At 46.5% G+C, this 21,103-nt stretch overlaps 1 protein-coding gene across 28 annotated transcripts in view; it reads right to left on the minus strand.

Moving 5' to 3' along the window:
- The window catches only part of ank3b (ankyrin 3b), an 878,328-nt gene that overhangs the window by 17,476 nt on the left and 839,749 nt on the right, over positions 1 to 21,103 (minus strand). For all 28 annotated transcript variants that reach the window (XM_085994929.1, XM_085994938.1, XM_085994933.1 and 25 more), the window contains 2 exons: positions 7,062 to 7,193; positions 2,872 to 3,015 (listed from right to left, as the gene is read on the minus strand). In XM_085994929.1, the coding sequence (XP_085851055.1) occupies positions 2,872 to 3,015; positions 7,062 to 7,193 (276 nt within the window). The remainder of the gene's footprint in view (positions 1 to 2,871; positions 3,016 to 7,061; positions 7,194 to 21,103) is intronic.

Raw genomic sequence — 21,103 nt, forward strand, 5'->3', positions numbered from 1 at the left:
AATGGAATGGGTGTTACCGGACGGGCTGGCTGAGAAAGCCGGAGTCGCCACTTAAAGGGCAGCTGCTGGAAATTTTCTCCACCTGAGCAATAGACTTGGGGGCAAGAGGACCAGCAAGAGTGGGGAAGGGCTGGCTGTGACACGAGGCAAAGCCTCAAGTCCCACAGCAGGTCTCCTGTACCCCGGCCAGTGACAGTAGAGATGTGCCGGAGGACGCTGGGGTTCGGCAGTGACAGAGCGGAGCTATTCCCTTCCACAAGGCCGCAGGACAACACCCCCACTGCACTGCCAATCACTGCCCGAGCCAAATGACCCTCATTGTTCGTGTCTGGCTCGGTTCAGCCTGGCACTGGCGACATCTACAGAGGCATCAAGGGCCTTCCATGTGAGCCAGCCATGTCCCTATTGCGATTGGCTGATGGCAATTGCCTACTTCTGGCCACCTCCTCCTGTGCTTGGTGTCCCAGGTGTTTCTGGGAGAGTGCAGCCATGAACCACAATAAGTTGCGTGCTTCTCCTCCCAGAGTCCTTGCAGTAGGGTTTCCAGCACCTGACCTGCAAAACTGCAGTCCCTCACTCTGCATTAGCCCAGTTCTGCATCAATCCTGTCCAGTTTACATCTGCCCTTTTCACATTACCCCTAACTGCAGTTCACCAGCTGACCAAGACTAGTGCTTCTCCCCTTTTCATTGATTGGCCAAGCTGTATGGAAGACAATAACCCTCATTTTGGGCCACATACTGAAAACAGCAAAATTGTGGGGCACAATTTTAACCCAAAACGTCCAGCAGGAAACGGACAGGCCCTGAAGTATCTATTCTTGCCCCCCCCCCTTCCTCATCTGCTGCTCCTCTGTGATATCATCCGAAGTTTGCACATTCTCCCCGTATTTGCGTGGGTTTCCTCCGGGTGCTCCGGTTTCCTCCCACAGTCCAAAGATGTGCGGGTTAGGTTGATTGGCTATGATAAATTGACCCTTAGTGTTAGGGGGATTAAATACGTGGGGTTACGGGGGTCGGGTGGAATATGTGTCGGTGCAGGCTCGATGGGCCGAAATGGCCTCTATCTGCACTGTGGGGTTTCTGTGATTTCTGTCACGGCATCAGGATCTGCTTGTACACCGGCCTCAAGGATTCCACACTGCTTTCATCCCACCACTGGCGACTGTGCCTTCAGCCCTAAGCTCTGGAATTCTCTCTAAACCTCTCCATCTCTCTCTCTCCCTTTAAGACCCTCCTTAAAACTCACCTCTTTGACCAAGCTTTTAATTACCCATCCCAATAGCATCTTCTTTGGCTCGGTATCAATTACGCTTTCTGTGAAGTGCCTTGGGACATCTTTCTATGTTAAAGGCGCTATAATGTTGCTGGCAAATTATTTCCATATGTTACTCAAACACTTCACACAAAGCTTAAATGGAGGCAATTGGAGCCTTTTTTATCCCCCATATAAAAGGTGACCATCTAGTTTCTAATGCTCACTGTATTAGAATTCTCATTATAATGAATGGTTTTATAATGACCACGGTTTATACTGCCCCATGGATTACTGGGTACCAGTTTTAGAAACTATGAGCAAATTAACATGGCCCATCATTCATCTCTGCCTTTAGACTGACTTTTTGGTAAGTCCTCAGATTTGCAAACTATATAGCATATAGGTCTACAGCATTTCTAGGATGATTGGAAACAACGAGGAGCTGATAGCAAGACAAGGAGGAAGATGAGGAGCTGATAGCAAGACAAGGAGGAAGATGAGGAGCTGATAGCAAGACAAGGAGGAAGATGCAGAGGGAAGTTTCTACAAGAAGATTTCAGATCCAGTGGATTTTGTTGACCATGATGATTGCGGTGAGAGGGGAGATTTTGGTGAACTCGAGTACAAATGCACAGATAAGCACACTGATTAAAAGAGAGAGAAAATGATTTGAAATGATCAACAACATTGTATTAGCTCGTAGACAACAGAAATAATAACCATACAACCAAAACTGCTTTATAACATATGAAGGGGCCAATGTAAAAGTTAGGGAATGGGGAGGGCTGGAATGGTATTGGGAATGGGTGGCACAATAAATGAAATCTAAGTTACTAATTAGCAGGAGGAGCACAACCAGAGCTTCCCAAAGTCAGCAGAGAGAACAGTAGAGATGGTCGCATCTTGGCACAGGAGAGAGGTGGCGGGCAGGTTCAGAGAGGACGAGTGACAAAGGGCAGAAGAAGAAGCTACAACTGAGAAGCTGCATCTGTGCAAAACAATCGCAAGAAAACTGAAATAGCAAAATAAAAGCCTAAAAAAAAATAAGGACACTGGCATTTTACGTCTACTAACCTATTCACCACTAGATCACAACGCGGTCAGGATTAAATTTGGCACATTTGCCTTCTGGCTGGAGGTCTGTACAAGGAGCATAGGTTGGGTGTGTCCACGGAATTTGCTAATCCGTTAACTGAACAGATGGAAACTCCTGTGGGGCCCACTGTCCTCCGCATCGGAACTCCCGACACATGCTCCCAGCAGAAAGCTCTGCACCGGCAGCGTGATGGTGCAAGATCTGCCCCACAGCACATTAATGTGCAATACTGCAACGTGCAATACTGCAGAATAATTTCCTGCTAGAATAAGTTTCTAAGCTCCAATATCAACAATGTATTTTTCAAAGCAGTACTGGGCTTTAATGCTATCTTTATCTTGCGTCTACTTTGCAGTTGGGGAAAATGAACTTGCAACATACTACCTGTACAGCCTGGCCATCGCCAAGGATGAAAATGCTAATTTAAAGGATACAAAATAAACAGAGCGACGGACTCTTTGCATTAACTCAAGTGTATTACTGCCCCTCAAACAGAAGTCAAAAAAATGTGAAGTTACCGTCCGACTGATCCATGAACACACAGCTATCGTCAGCAAAACTTCTCGTGCCAGAAACATTACCGTAGTCAAATATCGGGCCTTCTAGTAAGGTCACAATGTCCATTCGGTTAATCTTTTTGAGGATTCCACTTAAGGCATCGGCTGCAGAAAGAAGAAAGATACACTGACCGTGTATCGTGATCCAAAACACTCGGACAGAACCGGCACCGCATTGTTAATAGTGAACAGGACTAAACTCATTCTCAAAGACAGCATCCGAGTGGGGAAGAGCCCCGTCAATATACTTACCGCTTCACTGGGGCCATACTGCTAGTGTTCTCATTAAATAAATTAACCTTTCACCTCTGCAGGATAATCTTCTAAAAGACCCCCACTGACCAACCTTTAAAATGAAGCCGGCTTGCTGTTCTGTTAAAAGGACGGTATTGTTCGCAAAACCAGTTTTACACCCGGGCGACTAGTTGGAAATGGATAGGGTGAGGGAACCCAGAACAAAAGGGACACAATCTTAAAATTAGAACTAGGTCATTTAGGAGTGAAATCAGGAAGCGCTTTCCCCCACCCTACCCTGACTAAAAGCTGTGGATGTTCAGTCAATTGAAATTTTCAAGACTGAGATCGATAGATTTTTGTTAGGCAAGGGTATTAAGGGATATGACACCAAGGTGGGTAAATTGAGTTAAGATACAGATCAGCCATGATCTTATAGAATGGTGGAACAGGCTCGAAGGGCTGATCGACCTACTCCTGTTCCGATGTTCTCACAATAGCTGCTGTTCTACAGCAAGGTATATTACCCTGTAATTGTTCAATCTGCTCACTGGGGTCCCAAAAGTTGCACAAAATGCTGACTGAAATTCTTTTTCATCCACCATTTCCTGAAATTTTTGTTGTCCAAAACAACAGTCTAAATAAAATTTAAAAATTACATATTTCACAATAACATGATTAGATTTATCCACTGAATTGTGTTTTGCACCCTTTAACTCCTTCATTAAAGTTTTTACTTCAAGGCCTCAGCCTCTCCCAAAAGCCTGGGCTTGGGATTATTTTTTTTTCCAGAGCTGTAACTCTGACATTCAGTCAGCAGTACTGATCAAGGCAATGTGTTTTCTTTTAGAGGTGTGTGTACAGTAAAGTATGGAGCTATGTGTGTGTGTGAGTAAAGTAAGGGGATGCGTGTGAGTGTAAAGTATGGGGGTACCAGTGCGGTTAAACATGGGAACCCCTCCAAAGCCGTCACACACGGGAACCCTGCCAAACCCAGTGCTGTCATACATGGGAACCCCCTCCAAAACCAGTACTGTCAGACTTGTTCCCTGCCCCTCCCTTCACTTCTGACAAACAGGAATCCATCAGCGAGCCAATCCTCGTATTCAACCACCAGTTTGGCAACTCTCAGCTCTGCCAAACCCAAGTGTCTCCCTTTGTTGTGATGCCAGATAATTAGGGCCCCTCATCCCTCCTTATACCACCAAATCCCAGGACTATCCCCCAGTGCAGTTAAACTCCAATCCTTCTCACCAATCCTGCTGCATACCAGATATTTACCTCCAATTTTGCATACCATCTTACCATGAAAAAAATCTTTCCGCGAACTCCATGTTTTAATATCTCTAATCAGGTTTCCGCCCCTGCCACAGTACTGAAACAGCACTTACCAAAGTCACAAATAACATCCTATGTGACTTGACAAAGGTAAATTATCCCTCCTTGTCCTTCTCGACCTGTCTGCAGCCTTTGACACGGTTGACCTCTCCATCCTCCTCCAATGCATCTCCACCATGTCCAGCTGGGTGGGCTGCACTCACCTGGTTCCATTCTTATCAACTAATGGTAGCCAGAGAATCACCTGCAATGGCTTCTCTTCCCGCTCCCACATCGTTACCCCTGGTGTCCCCCAAGGATCTATCCTTGACCCCCTCCTATTTCTCATCTACTTGCTGCCCCTTGGCGATATCATCCGAAAACACAGCATCAGGTTCCACATGTACGCTGACAATACCCAGCTCTACCTCATCACCACCTCTCTTGACCTCTCCGCTGTCCATAAGCTCTGTTCCCTAGCCATCCGACTCCATCCCTCTCCCTGGCAACTGTCTGAGGCTGAACCAGACTGTTCATGACCTCGTCGTCGTATTTGAACCCGAAATGAGTTTCCGACCACATAGCCGCACCATCACGAAGACCATCTATTTCCACCTCCGTAACATCGCCCAACTCCACCCCTTCCGTTAGCTCATCTGCTGCTGAAAGCCTCATCCATGCCTTTGTTACCTCTAGACTTGGCTATTCCAATGCACTCCTGGCCGGCCTCCCACATTCCACCCTCCGTAAACTTGAGGTCATCTAAAACTCTGTTGCCCATGTCCTAAGTTGCACCAAGACCCGTTAACCCATCACCCCTGTGCTCGCTGACCTACATTGGCTCCCGGTTAAGCAACGCCTCAATTTAAGAATTCTCATCCTTGTTTTCAAATCCCTCCATGGCCTCGCCCCTCCCTATCTCTCTAAACTCCTCAGCCCCACAACCCCAAAGATAACTGCGCTCCTCTAATTCTGGCCTCTTGAGCATCCCCGATTTTAATCGCTTAATCACCTGGGGGTCCTTGTGCATGAAACACAAAAAGTTAACATGCAGGTACAGCAAGTAATCAAAAAGGCAAATGGAATGATGGCCTTTATTTCAAGAGGGTTGGAGTATAAAAGCAGGGAAGTCCTGCTACAACTGTACAAGGTATTGGTGAGACCACACCTTGAGTACTGCGTACAGTTTTGGTCTCCTTATTTAAGGAGGGATATACTTGCATTGGAGGCAGTTCAGAGACGATTTAGTAGGTTAATTCCAGAGATGAGGGGGTTGACTTATGAAGAAAGGCTGAGCAGGCTGGGCCTATATTCATTGGAATTTAGAAGAATGAGGTGTGATCTTATCGAAACATATAAGATACTGAGGGGGCTCGACAGGGTAGATGCAGAGAGGATGTTTCCCCTCATGGGGAAATCTAGAACTCGGGGGCACAGTCTCAGAATAAAGGGTCGCCCTTTTAGAACTGAGATGAGGAGGAACTTCTTCTCTCAGAGGGTCGTAAGTTTGTGGAATTCTCTGCCCCAGAGAGCCGTGGAAGCTGGTTCATTAAATACATTGAAAGTGGAGATAGACAAATTTTTGCAAGATAAGGGAGTGAAGGGTTATGGGGAGCAGGCTGGGAAGTGGCTTTGAGCCCAATATCAGCCATGATCTTACTGAATGGCTCGAGGGGCCAAGTGGCCTATTCCTGCTCCTATTTTTATGTTATGTTCTTAACTATTGGTGGCCGTGCCTTCAGCTGCCAAGGCCCAAAGCGCTGGAACTCCCTCTCTAAACCTCTCCACCTATCTTTCCTCCTTTAAGACACTCCTTAAAACCTACCTCTCATCTGCCCTAATATCTCATGTAGCTCTGTGTCAAATTTTGTTTTATTACGCTCCTGTGAAGCGCCTTGGGTCGTTTTGCTATGTTAAAGGCGCTATATAAATGCAAGCTGTTGTTGTTGTAAGGCCACTCAATTAAAGCTTTCACAGAATAGTGGACAGAGTTATAAAATTCAATCCCCAGAGCATCAGTAAAAATCTCAGAATACAAACTTAAAAAAAAAAATTATTTAATAAGAATTTTTTTTACGCAGCCAAGTTGTTACGATCTGGAATGCACTGCCTGAAAGGGTGGCAGAAGCAGATTCAATATTAACTTTGAAAGGAAATTGGATATATACTTAAAAAGGAAGCATTTTCAGGGCTCTGGGGAAAGAGCAGGGGGAGTGGGACCTTTGAGAGAGCTGGCACAGGCATGATGGGCTGTATGATTCCATATTTTTTTGATATAATACATTTTAAGAAAAATGGTATTTGACTTATTCAGTCGCTGTAAATCAGTGGCCCTGTTGTTAACCCCTACATAGCAGCAACACTCCCATTGTTACAAAACACTATAGCCTTGGTGGGCAATGCCACTCGAGATCTACTGGTACATATTAAAAATCTAATTGGCTGAAGGGTGTAATTATAGCGTGACAAGGTTACACAGGCTGCTTCTATTCTACGTGAACAGGAATTTATAATATGAGGTGTGTAAGATTTTTAATATATTATACAGATATTTATATACACACATACAAAATCTTTATTCCCCTATCCTTTTAACTTACTTGTAGCATCTTTTCCATCTCGAACGACCCATTTCTTTAACAATATAAAGCTCTGAGTAGTCAAAGAGTTTGGATTTTCAACCCGAATCTGATTTATCTCATCAACGGAAAAGTTCAATTCTCTCGCCAGTTCTGGAAGACAAATAGATGCCAAAAAAAAGTTACTTTATCGTTTCCTTTGTTGCAACACAGCAATTGTCTGCAAGCCAAAGGTTGAGTTATAGCAAGGAGGCAATGTTTATATTAAAGGCAGACACAGAGGAAAGAACTCTCCCAGCCCAAGCCCTCTATTCCTCTCGCTCTAGTTTTCGGCTTGTCCCTGGCCCCTCTGCTCTACCATTGGAAGTCAACCTCCCACTCATTACTCCCGTCACATGGATCTCGCTCCCAAAGCCACGTTACCTTCCCTCTCCTCTTCCCCCATTTTCAAAAGCCCAAGAACCCATCTATCGAAACCCTTCCTTAGGTCTCCCTCCCCCAACAAGTTTCTGCTCAATGCACACCTCCCCCCACTGTAACGCACCGAAGACTTGCAGCTTTCGTTCATTTCCGTCAGACTAGGCAAGTTGCTCAGAACCTGAAACAGACCCACATTCAATGACAAAAGCTGAAGGTGTGGATTTGAAGTCGGAAGGCCTGAAAGCAGAAAAGCTGGAGTCCTAAAGAGCATCGTGGAAGGAATGGAAAGTGTCTCCACTTAATACAGGATCAGCCGCTCCTGGGCCAACGTCACCCTCAGGAAAATATCTGCGTGACATTGTGTTTCTAACATCGAGTCTCCTCATACACTTTCGGAGTGAGATTCCCCATTTAGTGCTAAATTATGGGTAGTTTTGTAATGTGGATGCAAGCTCTCTGGTAACCACAGTCAGACTATCCAAATTTGTTTCAAACAAACCTCTTGCAGCTGAGACAGCAACATATTAAATTGACAAGATTTTGCCAAAGTCCATTTGTTCTTACTGCTTATAATGAAGAGGCTCAATCTGTTCTTTGCTACAGCTGGTGCATGTGCTAATCACAGAATCACAGAATCCCCACAGTACAGATAGAGGCCATTTCGGCCCATCGAGCCTGCACCGACAATGGCTAATGGCAGAGTCAACATGGTTTTATGAAAGGGAAATCGTGTTTAACAAATCTATTCGAGTTTCTTGAGGATGTAACTAACAGGGTACATAAAGGGGAACCAGTGGACGTAGTATATTTGGTTTTCCAAAAGGTATTGATAAGGTGCCACTTAAAAGGTTGCTAAGCAAGATATGGGCTTATGGAGTTGGGGGTAATGTACTAGCATGGATAGAAGATTGCTTAAAGGGTAGAAAACAGAGAGTAGGGATAAACAAGTCATTTTCAAGTTGGCAGGCTGTAACTAGTAGGGTGCCGCAAGGATCAGTGCTTGGGCCTCAGCTATTTACAATTTATATTAATGACTTAGATAAAGGGACCATGTGTAATGTATCCTAGTTTGCTGATGATACAAAGCTAGGTGGGAAAGTAAGCTGTGAGGAGGACACAAAGAGCTTGCAAAGGGATATAGACAGGTTAAGTGAGTGGGCAATAAGGTGGCAGATGGAGTATAATATGGGGAAATGTGAGGTTATTCACTTTGGAAGGAGGAATAGAAAAACAGAATATTTTTTAAATGGTGAGAAACTATTAAATGTTGGTGTTCAGAGAGATTTAGGTGTCTTCATACAGGAAACACAGAGTTAAGCATGCAGGGACAGCAAGAAATAAGGAAGGGAAATGGCATGTTGGCCTTTATTACAAGGGGGTTGGAGTACAAGAGTAAGGAAGTCTTGCTGCAATTGTACAGGGCCTTGGTGAGACCACACCTGGAGTACTGTGCACAGTTTTGGTCTCCTTATCTGAGGAAGGATATACTTGCCTTAGAGGCAGTGCAACCTGTAGTGTATGTACCTTTAAGAGCCCCTGTGTACTGTAATACCGGTAGTGACCACTCGGGTATATAAGCCTGTATAGCGTCTTGTATCTTTTGGTTCACCTCCAGACTTTGTTCAGTAAACACCTGTTAAACCAACTCCTGCATTCCGTGTCTCCATTAACACACGGATACAACAGTGGCGACGAATTGGAAACGGACTTACCTGCAATTCGGCAGCACCTCAATGAGATCGATTCCTCAGACGAAGGTCGAAGAAAAAAAACAAACAAACTGTGGTTTCACCAGTTAGCCGGGCTGGTGGCAGGTACTGCACTAATCCTTCCTGGGCGGCGGGCTGGGGCTCGATCGGGTGGCTCTGCAGCGGGGCCTAGCAGCGAGTCGGAAGCAAACAGAGACGGAGGGTGGAGCACTTGGGAGACGGCCGGCGCTGCAAAGCAGGTCGGCGTTCGGACCAAGCGGAGGGAGGGAAAAGTCCCAGAGAGTCCGGCGGGAACGAGTCTCCAACTATTAAAAATATCTGTGTAAATAAAAACCGTGGAGAACAGCGTTGTCAGCAGCGGCAGCGGCGGGAAAGCGCCATTTTTTCTCGGCAGGGAAGAAAGGAAAGCGCGGGAGGCGCCATTTTTGATTTTCAGGATGCCTAAGACTGGCAATATTACTGCTTTCGAAAGTAATATACAGGATTGGACCACATATGTGGAAAGAGTGGAGGTATATTGCACAGCGAATGAAGTAGAGGATGATAAAAAGGCATCGGTACTTCTAAATCTGATGGGCGCAAGGACATGCGGGCTGTTACGAAACTTAATCACTCCAGCCAAGCCGATGGACAAGAATTTTAAGGAGATTGTTGATACCCTACAGGAGCACTTAAACCCAACACCGCTGCTGATAGCGGAACGATTCAAATTCTTCAGGAGGAATCAGCACAAGAATGAAAGTAACGCTGATTACCTCACCGAATTAAGAAAGCTGTCAAAGCACTGCCAATTCGGGGCAGGACTGGCAGATTCTCTACGAGACAAATTCGTCTGCGGTCTCCTAAGTGAAGGAACACAGAAAAGGCTACTTTCTGAGAAAGATTTGACACTGGACAAGGCTTTCAGTGTGGCTGTATCATACGAAGCAGCAGCAAGAGGAGCTGCAGAGATACAGCAAAAGCCACAGGACTTTGGCACCCATGAAATGACACGGGGTTTCGAGAGATGTTATCGCTGCGGCAGATCCACCCATGTCCAGAGGGACTGCTGGTTCAAGGACAAAGCATGCAGGCAACGTGGAAAGATGGGACACATTGCAGGTGTATGCCGATCTGGAAACAAAAAATCCACTGACAGAAAAAAAATCAATAAAGAAAAGTACAGAAAGGTACAAATGATGACGGACAGTAGCTCCGAAGACCAGAAGAGCGATAGCGACTCCGGAAACAAGAGACTAAGCTGTCTCAAATTACATAAGGTAATTGCCAAAGAAGATTACCAGACCATTTGGGTTACCCTCACGATAGCGGGGTCCCCAGTTAAAATGGAGCTAGATACAGGATCAGCTCTGACCGTCATAACTCGACGGGGTTACGAGCGGCTATTTCCGCATATACCTTTGAAAGACACATCCATTATCTTGAAGACATATACGGGGCACAAAGTATACCCCAAAGGGAAAATAAGGGTGCCTGTTGTATACAACAGCAAGGAAATACAGAAGTTCTATTTATACGTTCTGCAAGATGGTGGTCCACCACTGTTGGGACGTGAATGGATCAGGAAGATACGTTTAGACTGGCACTCCATTCAGGCACTGACGGTGACCAGTAAGAAAAAAAATGATGACGACGTCATACCTGAACGATTAAAAGACATCTTGGCCAACGCCAAAGAAGTGTTTCAACAAGAACTAGGAACCTTGAAAGGCGTCACCGCCTCAATAAAAGTGGAAGATGCGGCAATTCCCAAGTTCTTTAAGGCAAGGCTGGTGCCATACGCAATTCGTCCAGCAGTCGAGGCAGAGCTGGAGAATTTGGAAAAGGCAGGCGTATTATCCAAAATAGATTGGAGCGAGTGGGCAACACCCATCGTCCCGGTCATGAAGAAAGCGTTGAATAATGATAAATCAGAAGAACAGAGAAAAATTCGCATCTGTGGAGACTTCAAGGTGACTGTAAACCCGGTCCTTCACACGGTACAGTATCCTCTTCCGAGGATAGAAGATATTTTCTAATCACTATCCGGAGGGAAACGTTTCACCAAAATTGACTTGGCACAGGCATATCTACAGGTGGAGGTTGAAGAGGCCTCTAAAAAGTATCTCACGATAAATACACACAAAGGTCTGTACCAGTACAATCGACTAGTTTTCGGAGTAGCATCCGCTCCAGCTATCTGGCAAAGAGCTATGGAGCAAGTCCTCCAAGGGATTCCGGGGACTCAATGCTACCTAGACGACATCCTTGTAACAGGAGAAAACGACAACGACCACCTTGCCAATTTGGAGCAGGTGCTCACTAGGCTGAGAGAACGGGGCCTACAAGCAAATCGCCCCAAGTGCGAATTTTTCCAGAATCAAATATCATATTGTGGCCACATAATTAATAAGGAAGGGTTGCATAAGTCACCTGAAAAAATTGAAGTGGTCATAAAAGCCCCAGCACCTGAAAATGTTTCACAATTAAGGTCGTTCCTGGGATTAATAAATTACTATCATAAATTTTTACCGAACTTATCAACTCTTCTGCACCCTCTTAATGAACTGCTACAAACAGGAGTACTTTGGAAATGGAGCGAAGAGTGTAAACGCGCCTTCCATAAATGCAAAGACTTAATCACGTCCAAAGAAGTTATGGCTCATTACAACCCATCACTGCCAATCAGACTGGCGTGCGATGCATCCCCTTACGGCGTAGGAGCAGTATTATCGCATAAATTCCCTGATGGCTCGGAACGGCCGATAGCTTTTGCGTCACGCTCATTGAACTCAGCTGAGCATAACTATGCCCAAATCGACAGGAAAGCACTCAGCCTGGTATGGGGAGTGAAGAAAGTCAACCATTACCTACACGGACAAAAATTTACCTTGTTGACTGACCATCAACCCCTCGTCTCCATATTCAACCCTAAAAAGGGTGTTCCCATTATGACAGCGCAAAGGCTACAGAGGTGGTCCCTTTTTCTAGGGGCACACCAATATAACATAGAATACAAAGGATCAAAACAGCATGGGAATGCTGACGGTTTATCGTGCCTACCATTGCCAATGGTAGAAGAAGCACCTACCATAGACCCAGTGGAGATTTTCCGCTCTACCATAGTTGAATGTCTACCAGTAACAAATTCTGCCATTGAAAGGGAAACTAGAAATGACCCGACTCTCTCACGAGTCTACGATTTAACAGTGAAGGGATGGCCAGCACATGGCGAACCACTGTTGCCAGCATTCTCGCAAAGAGAACAGCTGTCAGTGTGCCGAGGAACCTTGATGTGTGGATCCAGAGTGGTGATTCCCCCCAACTCCAGGATAAAGTTCTAAAGGAGCTTCACGAGGGGCATCTGGGTGGAGTGAAAATGAAGAAGAACCTAGCCAGGGCGTTTGTATGGTGGCCAGGTATCGATGGAGATATCGAAGAAATGACCAAGAGCTGCCTAGGATGCCAGAAAGTCCAAAACGCTCCACCACAAGCCCCTCTACATCCATGGGAGTGGCCCTCATCTCCCTGGCAAAGGGTACACATCGACTTTGCTGGTCCATTTATGGACTCAATGTTCTTAATCGCAGTTGATGCACACTCCAAGTGGCCGGAGGTAATAAAAATGTCCTCCACCACCACGGAAAAAAACATCACAGTATTAAGGACCATATTTGCCAGGAATGGGCTGCCTGAACAGATCTGTTCTGATAATGGACCGCAATTTGTGTCCGAAGAATTCAGGAAGTTCTTAAAAAACAATGGGGTTAAGCACTACACGTCCGTCCCATACCATCCCGCCACCAATGGATTGGCTGAAAGGTTTGTCCAGACCTTCAAGAAGGCCATAAAGGCCATGGGTAATGAAGACATAAATCTACAACAGAAGGTAGATAACTTTTTGTTTGCATACAGGAATGCAACACGTGTGGTTACAAACCAAACTCCCGCCATGATGTTCTTTAATAGAAGCTTAAGATGCCGGCTGGATTTGATCAAGCCAAACATCAGAAGGGACGTGGAGAACCGACAATTTCAAGGCATGAATGAAAGGCCAACTAGAACCTTCCAGATAGGTCAACAAGTTTTGGCCCGGGACTACCGTACCGAGAAATGGCAGCCTGGAACTATCTGCACACAACTAGGACCGCTGATGTATACCGTGGACATCGGAGAAAGCATAATAAGGCGCCATGCTGACCAAATCATAGAGTCATCCGAAAAGGGACAACCTACACCACAACTCTATACGCCTAATGATGAAGTAGAGATACCCATATCTACCTCCGATCTGGTGATACTGGAACCCGATGAACCCGACACTGGCATTCAAGCCGAATCAGCCTTGCCAAAAGAACCTACTACACCACCAGAAACTACTACACCACCGAGGCGTTATCCGGACCGAGTCAGGAAGCCTCCAGAGAGACTGACTTATAATTAATTAACTGCAGCAATGTGTAGATTATTTTTCTTGTAACATGTAATTAATGATTACTTAAAATATTATGTACTGGTTGGCTAAAAGGGGAGGAATTGTAGTGTATGTGCCTTTAAGAGCCCCGTGTCCTGTAATGCCGGTAATGGCCACTCGGGCTATATAAGCCTGTATATTGTGTTGTATTAGTTAGTTCCCCTCCAGACTTTGTTCAGTAAACACCTGTGAAACCAACTCCTGTCTTCAGTGTCTCTATTAACACACGGACACAACCAGGGTGAGTGCCTTTTTTTTTTCAAAACCTCTTCATCCCTCCATCTCAACCTCACTATATGGCCAGAGGGTCTTGAAAGCCCCAATGCCCAACACTCATCCAACACCTATGGCCCTTTCATCAAACACACACGCACATGCCACACTTTGCATACAGTAAGGGCTATTCAACTATGGGAGGCACATCAGGCAAGACCATGGCTGCATACAGTAAGGGCTATTCAACTATGGGAGGCATATCAGGCAAGACCATGGCTGTATATTTACTCAGACGCCGTCCTTTTTCTTGCAGGCCAAGCTGTCTCATAATAGGAGACAGCAGCAACGCACCGGTGGAGGGCGGCCTCACCTTCAAGCCCTCAGCGATCTTGAGGAGCGCGTCCACAGGATTCTGGCAAGCCGGGTGATTGGTCCAGTCGCCACTGGAGACGCCGACCCCGTTCTGGACAGCAATGGTAAGGTCATCATCTTTTTGTCCTCTCTCCTTCCACTTGTTCCTCACAACAGCAGCCTTTGACACTTTCAATCCAAATCACTAAATCGCTGCACTCATGCCTCCCTTGCAGCCACCCTGTCCTCACGCTAAAGCCACTCTTGTACCTCCCTGCTTTCAGATGGTGATTCACCAGGTGAGGAGACGGGCCCTCAAGCTGCCAGTGAGTGAAGCTGAAGGCGAGGAGGAAGAGGAAGCCGGACCATCAACGCCACCCTCAACCGAGGCAGCCCATGCCCATACTGGGGACACGCCTTCCCTGGAGGGGAGCGGGGGGGGGGGGGGGGAAATGGTCTGATGAGGGTGAAGCTCCAGGACCCAGCAGACTGCAGCAACGCGATGGGGGTAGGGAAGCTCGGGGGCCTTCTCCCCGGAGGGAGAGTATGGCCTCGAGTCCTGCTGCACTGGATGCAGACGAGGAGCGGGTCCTCACTGAAATGAGCGCCCAGGCGGAGCAAAGGCACATTGAGCTCATGGCTACAGTGGCAAGGTTGCCCGAATCCACTGAATCACTGGCAAGGAGTGTGGAGCACTTCGCTGTAGCACAGGCGGCTGCCACGCAAATGCCAAGTGCTGCAATGCAGTCAGTGGCTGGTCTCATGCAGACGCAGATTGAGGCCACGCGAGCACTGACTGCTGCCATCCTCGCTGGATTGGGCACATTTTACCGGGGCTCTCACCGCGCCGCAGCAGGCCAGCAATCTGTGCTCCGTCAGATTGCTCTGGATGCTGAAGTGCTGCCCCGTGGAAATGCCAGTGTGTCAGTCGAGCAAGGAGTTGCTGTCCTCTCTCAAGATGACAGCATTCCTGCTGCCACCACTGGCACTTCTCCACTGCAGTTGCCACCACCTGTAGGACAGACTGCACCAACTCTGCATGGGCGGCAGCAGTCAGCAGCCGGGCCCTCCAGGCCCAGAGCTGGTCCAGGCCGTCCCTCAAGGGCATCTGCAGTCTCAGTTTCTGACTTCCCCCAGCCTTGCTCCAGCCACTGGGGTCCCATTACGGAGGAGCTGCAGGGTGGGAAGGGGGCAATTTCACAAGGGAAGCAGATCACCCTCGAAGGGCAAAAAGTAAGAGGTGTGGCAAAATGTTTTTCTTTGTTTTATTGAAGGCCGAGGTTCGTTGCCAAATTTTTGTTACTGTTTTGGACATGGTCTCCAGTTTGTGAGAGCCAGTTATGTGAATGACTGCTTTTTTTTGTGTTTCTTTCCACTACTTTGTCATGCAGAAATGAGACACAGTTTGTGAAATAAAGAAGTGTCTGTATTCAAAATGTACATGTTTTGTCTTTGCACTCATTGTTGCCTTGACCGGCTTAGGGGTTGTGGGATGCTTTCATTCAGGTTGTTTGAATGGCAGAAGTCATTCCCTCAGAGGGGGCCTAGAAGCGACTTGCTATGAACCTTTGACGGACGGCCCTTCCACTTTGTGCCTCCCTCCCGCCTTGGTGCTGCTGATGATCATCCTCATCTTCCTCCTCCTCTGGTGGTGCTCGAATGTCTGGTGGCATTGGCTGGGTCCTGAGGATTGCAAGGTTATGCAGCATGTAGCACACAACAACGAAGTGGGAGACTCGCTCAGGCAAGTACTGCAGGGCTCCTCCAGAATGGTCCAGACAGCGGAACCGTTGCTTGAGCACGCCGACTGTGCACAGAGGATATCCCTTGTCCCCGAGAAGCCAACCTCCTGGGTGATGCAGTGCCTGGAAAAGGTCTGCCACAGAAGTCTGGCGCAGGATGAAGGCATTGTGGTTGCTGCCTGGAAAGTGGGCATTGCCACATGCGTGCAGTCAATGGCGCTCTGCACCATGGGGAAGCCCACTATCCTAGCGAAGCCCGTTGCATGCTCTTGCTGCTTGTCCGGGGTCATGGGGAAAGCGATGTACTCTCGTCTCCTTTTAAAGAGGGCATTTGTTACCTGACGGATGCAGCAATGCACTGCGAGCTGGGAGATAGTGGCGATGTCCCCAGTAGCTGAATGAAATGAGCCGGTGGCATAAATGTTGAGAGCCACTGTTATCTTCACTGCCACTGACAGAGACGTCCCGCTCCTCAGTTGAGGCTGCAGATCTGGCTGAAGCAGGTGGCAGAGCTCAGTGACCACCTCCTTGCTGAATCGCAGCCTCCAGAAACACTGCTCCTCAGACATATTAATGTAGGAGAACTGTTGGCGAAAAACCCTGGGAGGGTAAGGTCTCCTGTACCGAGGCCTGTTGGCCCTCCTCCGTCTGGCCATGATTGCCACTCTCTCTCTGCGTCTCTGTGCCCTCCGAATGTGATGGAGAAGGACGACGTTCCCATCCATTGCAGCCCCCATAGTATCTGGGCAATCAAAGTTATGAAGGTCAAAAAGCAAAGTACCTGCAAAGTTATGGTCAGAAGCCAAAACTACCTCAGACAGCATTGACTCAATGCAGAAGTCTCTCTTTCTCTCTCTCTCTCTCTCTCAGAACGAGTGGTGCAAAAATGGCAACCACACAAAAGCCAGGAAGGGGCCCCCTTTAAATAGTGTCCCCCCAGCCCATCAGTGACTGGGATGCGTTCCAGTCAACCTGTCGTTGGTAGCGCCAGGCGGAAAGGAGGGGGGGGCGCCACTGAATTTCCGGTCTGGGGCGCCCCAAGGGTGTTGCACTCTCGAATGACGTCAAGATCTGCATGCGCAGGAGATCGGGCGGTATTGTTTAGCACCGCAGCAAAATGTCCGGTCAATTTCGCGAGAGGCGCAGATATCGCCGTGCCCGGGCGCTAGTTGGTTTGCGCCCCACTTAGCGCCCTCTTAAGGCGCTACCAACTGAATTTTTCCCCCTTAGATTCTTATGTTCTAATGTTGCATTAAAGACTGGTCATTCTGTAGCTTCTGTTAACTGTGCTGACTTTGATTTTTGCCTATTCTGATTCAGTCGGTAAGCAGTTTACTGCCATCTGCCAACATGCACCGACACAGACCAAATTCAACAGCAGCATAACGCACCGGCAGGACATCATTTTACTATTCGCGCGGCATTCCCTGAATACAAGGCACTCGTTACCATTTTGGCACGAGCAGTGTCTCCTTTTCAACAGTGAAGGTTTCTGCACCTTCAACATTCAGATGCTACAAGTTCACTGGCAAAGAATTAGGCGAGTTAATGCTAATTTCCTGGGGAGCCTTCACAGTGTACACATCTTGAGGGAGCCCAAGGCTGCACGACTGTTTCATGACGGAAATGGGGAGGGTGGGGGGGGGGGGGGGGGGAAAGACAGAGTGCAAGGCTGTATGACACCTCCCCAGACACCACAGGACTGATTCTACAATGACTACTGCTGGTAAGGTAGATATAACAACAGCGGTTTGTGCTTTTGCATAAACACTAGCAACACCACATATTCATTCGGTCGGTCGGTCGGCCCAACTAGTCTATGCCGGTGTTTATGATCCACACGAGCCTCCTCCCACTCTATTTACTTCATCTCACCCTATCGACATATTCTATTCCTTTCTCTCTCGTGCTTATCTAGCTTCCCTTTAAATGCATCTATGCTGTTCGCCTCAACTACTCCCTGTGGTATCGAGTTCCACCTTCTCACCACTCTGAGTAAAGAAGTTGCTCCTGAATTCCTTATTGGATTTATTAGTGACTATCTTATATTTATGGCCCCAATTATTGGACTCCCCCACAAGTGGAAACATCTTCTCTACATCTACCCTATCAAACCTGTTCATAACTTTGAAGAATTCTACCAGGTCACCCCTCAGCCCCCTCTTTTCTAGAACTGGGAGAGAAAAGATGAATTTTCATTTAACACACAATCAGTATAACACATTAAACTCCCACGTTATTTCATAATCTACACTGCATTAAGCAGCAAACATACCACTGTGCCAATGCCAACTATATTAGCTTAAAATTTACAAATATCTCAAAATACATTATTGCACGCTTTTCTCGACTGGGCAATCACTTGTTGCTAATGAGCCCGCCCATAGCAACACAACCCAACACTGGTATCAGTTTCTACAACTGTATGAAATCCTATTCCACTGGAAAGCACAATGGCTTCGTTTGAGACCTTGTTCAAAAAAAATGTACAAAGGCGTGGCAGAGTCAAGGATACATCAGAGAATGGATCGACAGGCTGGGGAACCAGCTTGGAATCAGCAGCAGTGTATTTAAAAACAATAGAGGATGTTATTTCAGTCCTTTTGACAGAAAAAGCTTCAAAAAGCATGCTCGCTTCGGAGTCAGAGGGTCGTGCATTCAAGTCCGGACTCTAGAGACTTGAACACATAATCCAGGCTGACACTGCAGTACGATACTAGAATCTGTCATGAGGGACAGAGTGACTGAGCATTTGGACAAATATGAACTGATCAGAGAGAGCCAGACTGGATTTGTAAAGGGCAAGTCATGTCTAATGAACCTAGTTGAATATTTTGAGGTGGTAACGAACGTGGTAGATAAGGGAGTGTCTATGGATGTTATCTATATGGACTTCCAGAAGGCATTCGACAAAGTTCCACTAAAGAGACTGTTAACAAAAATGAGAGGGCATCTAATTGGAGGCAGCCTATTGGCTTGAATACAGAATTGGTTAGGAGACAGGAATTAGGGATAATGGGCATGTACTCAAATTGTCAGGATGTGAACAGTGGTGCCCCCAGGGATCTGTATTGGGGCCTCAGCTTTTCACTATATTTATAAATGACCTGGATGAAGTAATAGAGAGCCGCACATCTAAGTTTGCTGACGACACTAAGTTATGTGGCACAGTCAATAGTATAAATGGGAGCGGAAAGTTGCAAAGGAATATTGATAAATTAAGTGAGTGGGCAAAACTGTGGCAGATGGAGTTCAATGTGGGAAAGTGAGAGATCATCCACTATGGATCTAAGAAAGATAGATCAGAGTAAATGGCAAGAAGCTAGGAACTGTGGATGGGCGGAGAGATTTAGGGGTCCAAGCACAGAAACACAAAGCCAGTGGACAGCTACAAACGGAATGCTGGCCTTTATCTCAAGAGTGTTGGAAGATAAAGGGTGGAAATTGTGTTAGTTCTACAGAGCTCTGGTTAGACCCCTTCTGGAGTACAGCATTCAGTTCTGGGCACCGCACCTCAGGAAGAATACATTGGCCATGGTGGGGGTGCAGCACAGATCCACCAGAATGATACCGGGGCTAAAAGGGTTTGAATTAGGGGGACAGGTTGCACAGACTAGGCTTGTAATCCCTTGCGTATAGAAGATTAAGGGATGATCTAATTGAGGTGCTTAGGATTAAAGGATTTGACAGGGTGCAGAGAGAGAAACTATTTCCTCTGATGAGAGGAGTCCAGAACATTGGGGAGACCAAACGCAGATTGGGTGACCACTTTGTGGAACACTTCTGTTCAGTCCGTGAGGGTGACCCCAAGCTTCCAGTCGTCTGTCATTTTAATTATCTGCCCCACTCCCACTCTGACCTCTCTATCCTCGGCCTCTTACACTGTTCAAATGAAGCTCAACATAATCTCGAGGAACAGAACCTCAGCTTTCTATAAGGCAATTTACAGCCTTCCGGACTCAACATGGAGTTCAAAAATTTCAGATCATAATCTCTGCGCCCATTTTTCCCCAGACGGCAGCTGTTGCTGAGGATTCTGATATTCCCATTTATACCTCCCCTAGACCCATCTTTTGATTCTTTACTTGTCCCATTACCATCTCCTTTTGCCTTGTATCATCATCGCTTTTGTCATTTAATTTCTCCTGCTTTTCCCTCTATCACAGATCTTCCTTTTTGTTCTTTCCTCCCTTCCCCCTTTCCTTGCCTCTTTACTTGCTTAAAACCTATTACATCTCTAACTTTTTCCAGTTTTGATGAAGGGTCATTGACCTGAAACATTAACTCTGTTTCTCTCTCCATGGATGCTGCCTGGCCTGCTGAGTATTTCTAGCATATTTTGTTTTTATTTCAGAGTTCCAGTATCCGCAGTATCTTGCTTTTGTATTAGAGTCCAGAACAGGGGTTTATAACCTTAAATTAGAGCCAAGCCGTTCAGGGGTGATGTCAGAAAGCACTTCCTCACACAAAGGGTAGTGGAAACCTGGAACTCTCTTCCCCAAAAAGCTGTTGAGGCTGGGGGTCAACTGAAATTTGTGTTAGACAAGGGGGATAAACGGTTACGGAACCTAAGTGGGTAGATGGAGTTAAGATACAGATCAGCCATGATCTAACTGAATAGCAGAACAGCTTTGTTCTTATGAGTGCTGCACTATCGAAGGTGCCATCTTTCAGATGAGTTAAACCGAGGCCCCATCTGCCCTCAAGGTGGGCATAAAAGATCCCATGACACTCTTTGAAGAGTAGGGGAGTTCTCCCCAGTGTCCTGGTCAATATTTATCCCTCAACCAACATCACTAAAACAGAAGATCTGGTCATTATCACATTGCTGTTTGTGGGAGCTTGCTGTGCACAAATTGGCTGCCACGTTTCCTACATTGCAACAGTGACTACACTCCAAAAATACTTCACTGGCTGTAAAGTGCTTTGGGACATCCTGAGGTCGAGAAAGGTGCTATATAAATGGAAGTTCTTTCTTTCTACAGTATTAGGGTTAATTTTTATTTTTATCAAGTCTTATAAATGTACAGTATTGCTTTGCATTACATTCATCAGCAGCATAAAGGTGAAAATCTGACAGTAGAACTGCACATTTCTAAATAATGTGTCCAATTTGAAGTTTACCTGTTCTATTTTATTTTCTAAGTCAGGCAAATACCACGTTGTAACTGT

The sequence above is a fragment of the Somniosus microcephalus genome, chromosome 8 (genome assembly GCF_052327205.1).
Source record: "Somniosus microcephalus isolate GS21.2 chromosome 8, FLI_Smic_1.0, whole genome shotgun sequence".
Taxonomy (NCBI): domain Eukaryota; kingdom Metazoa; phylum Chordata; class Chondrichthyes; order Squaliformes; family Somniosidae; genus Somniosus; species Somniosus microcephalus.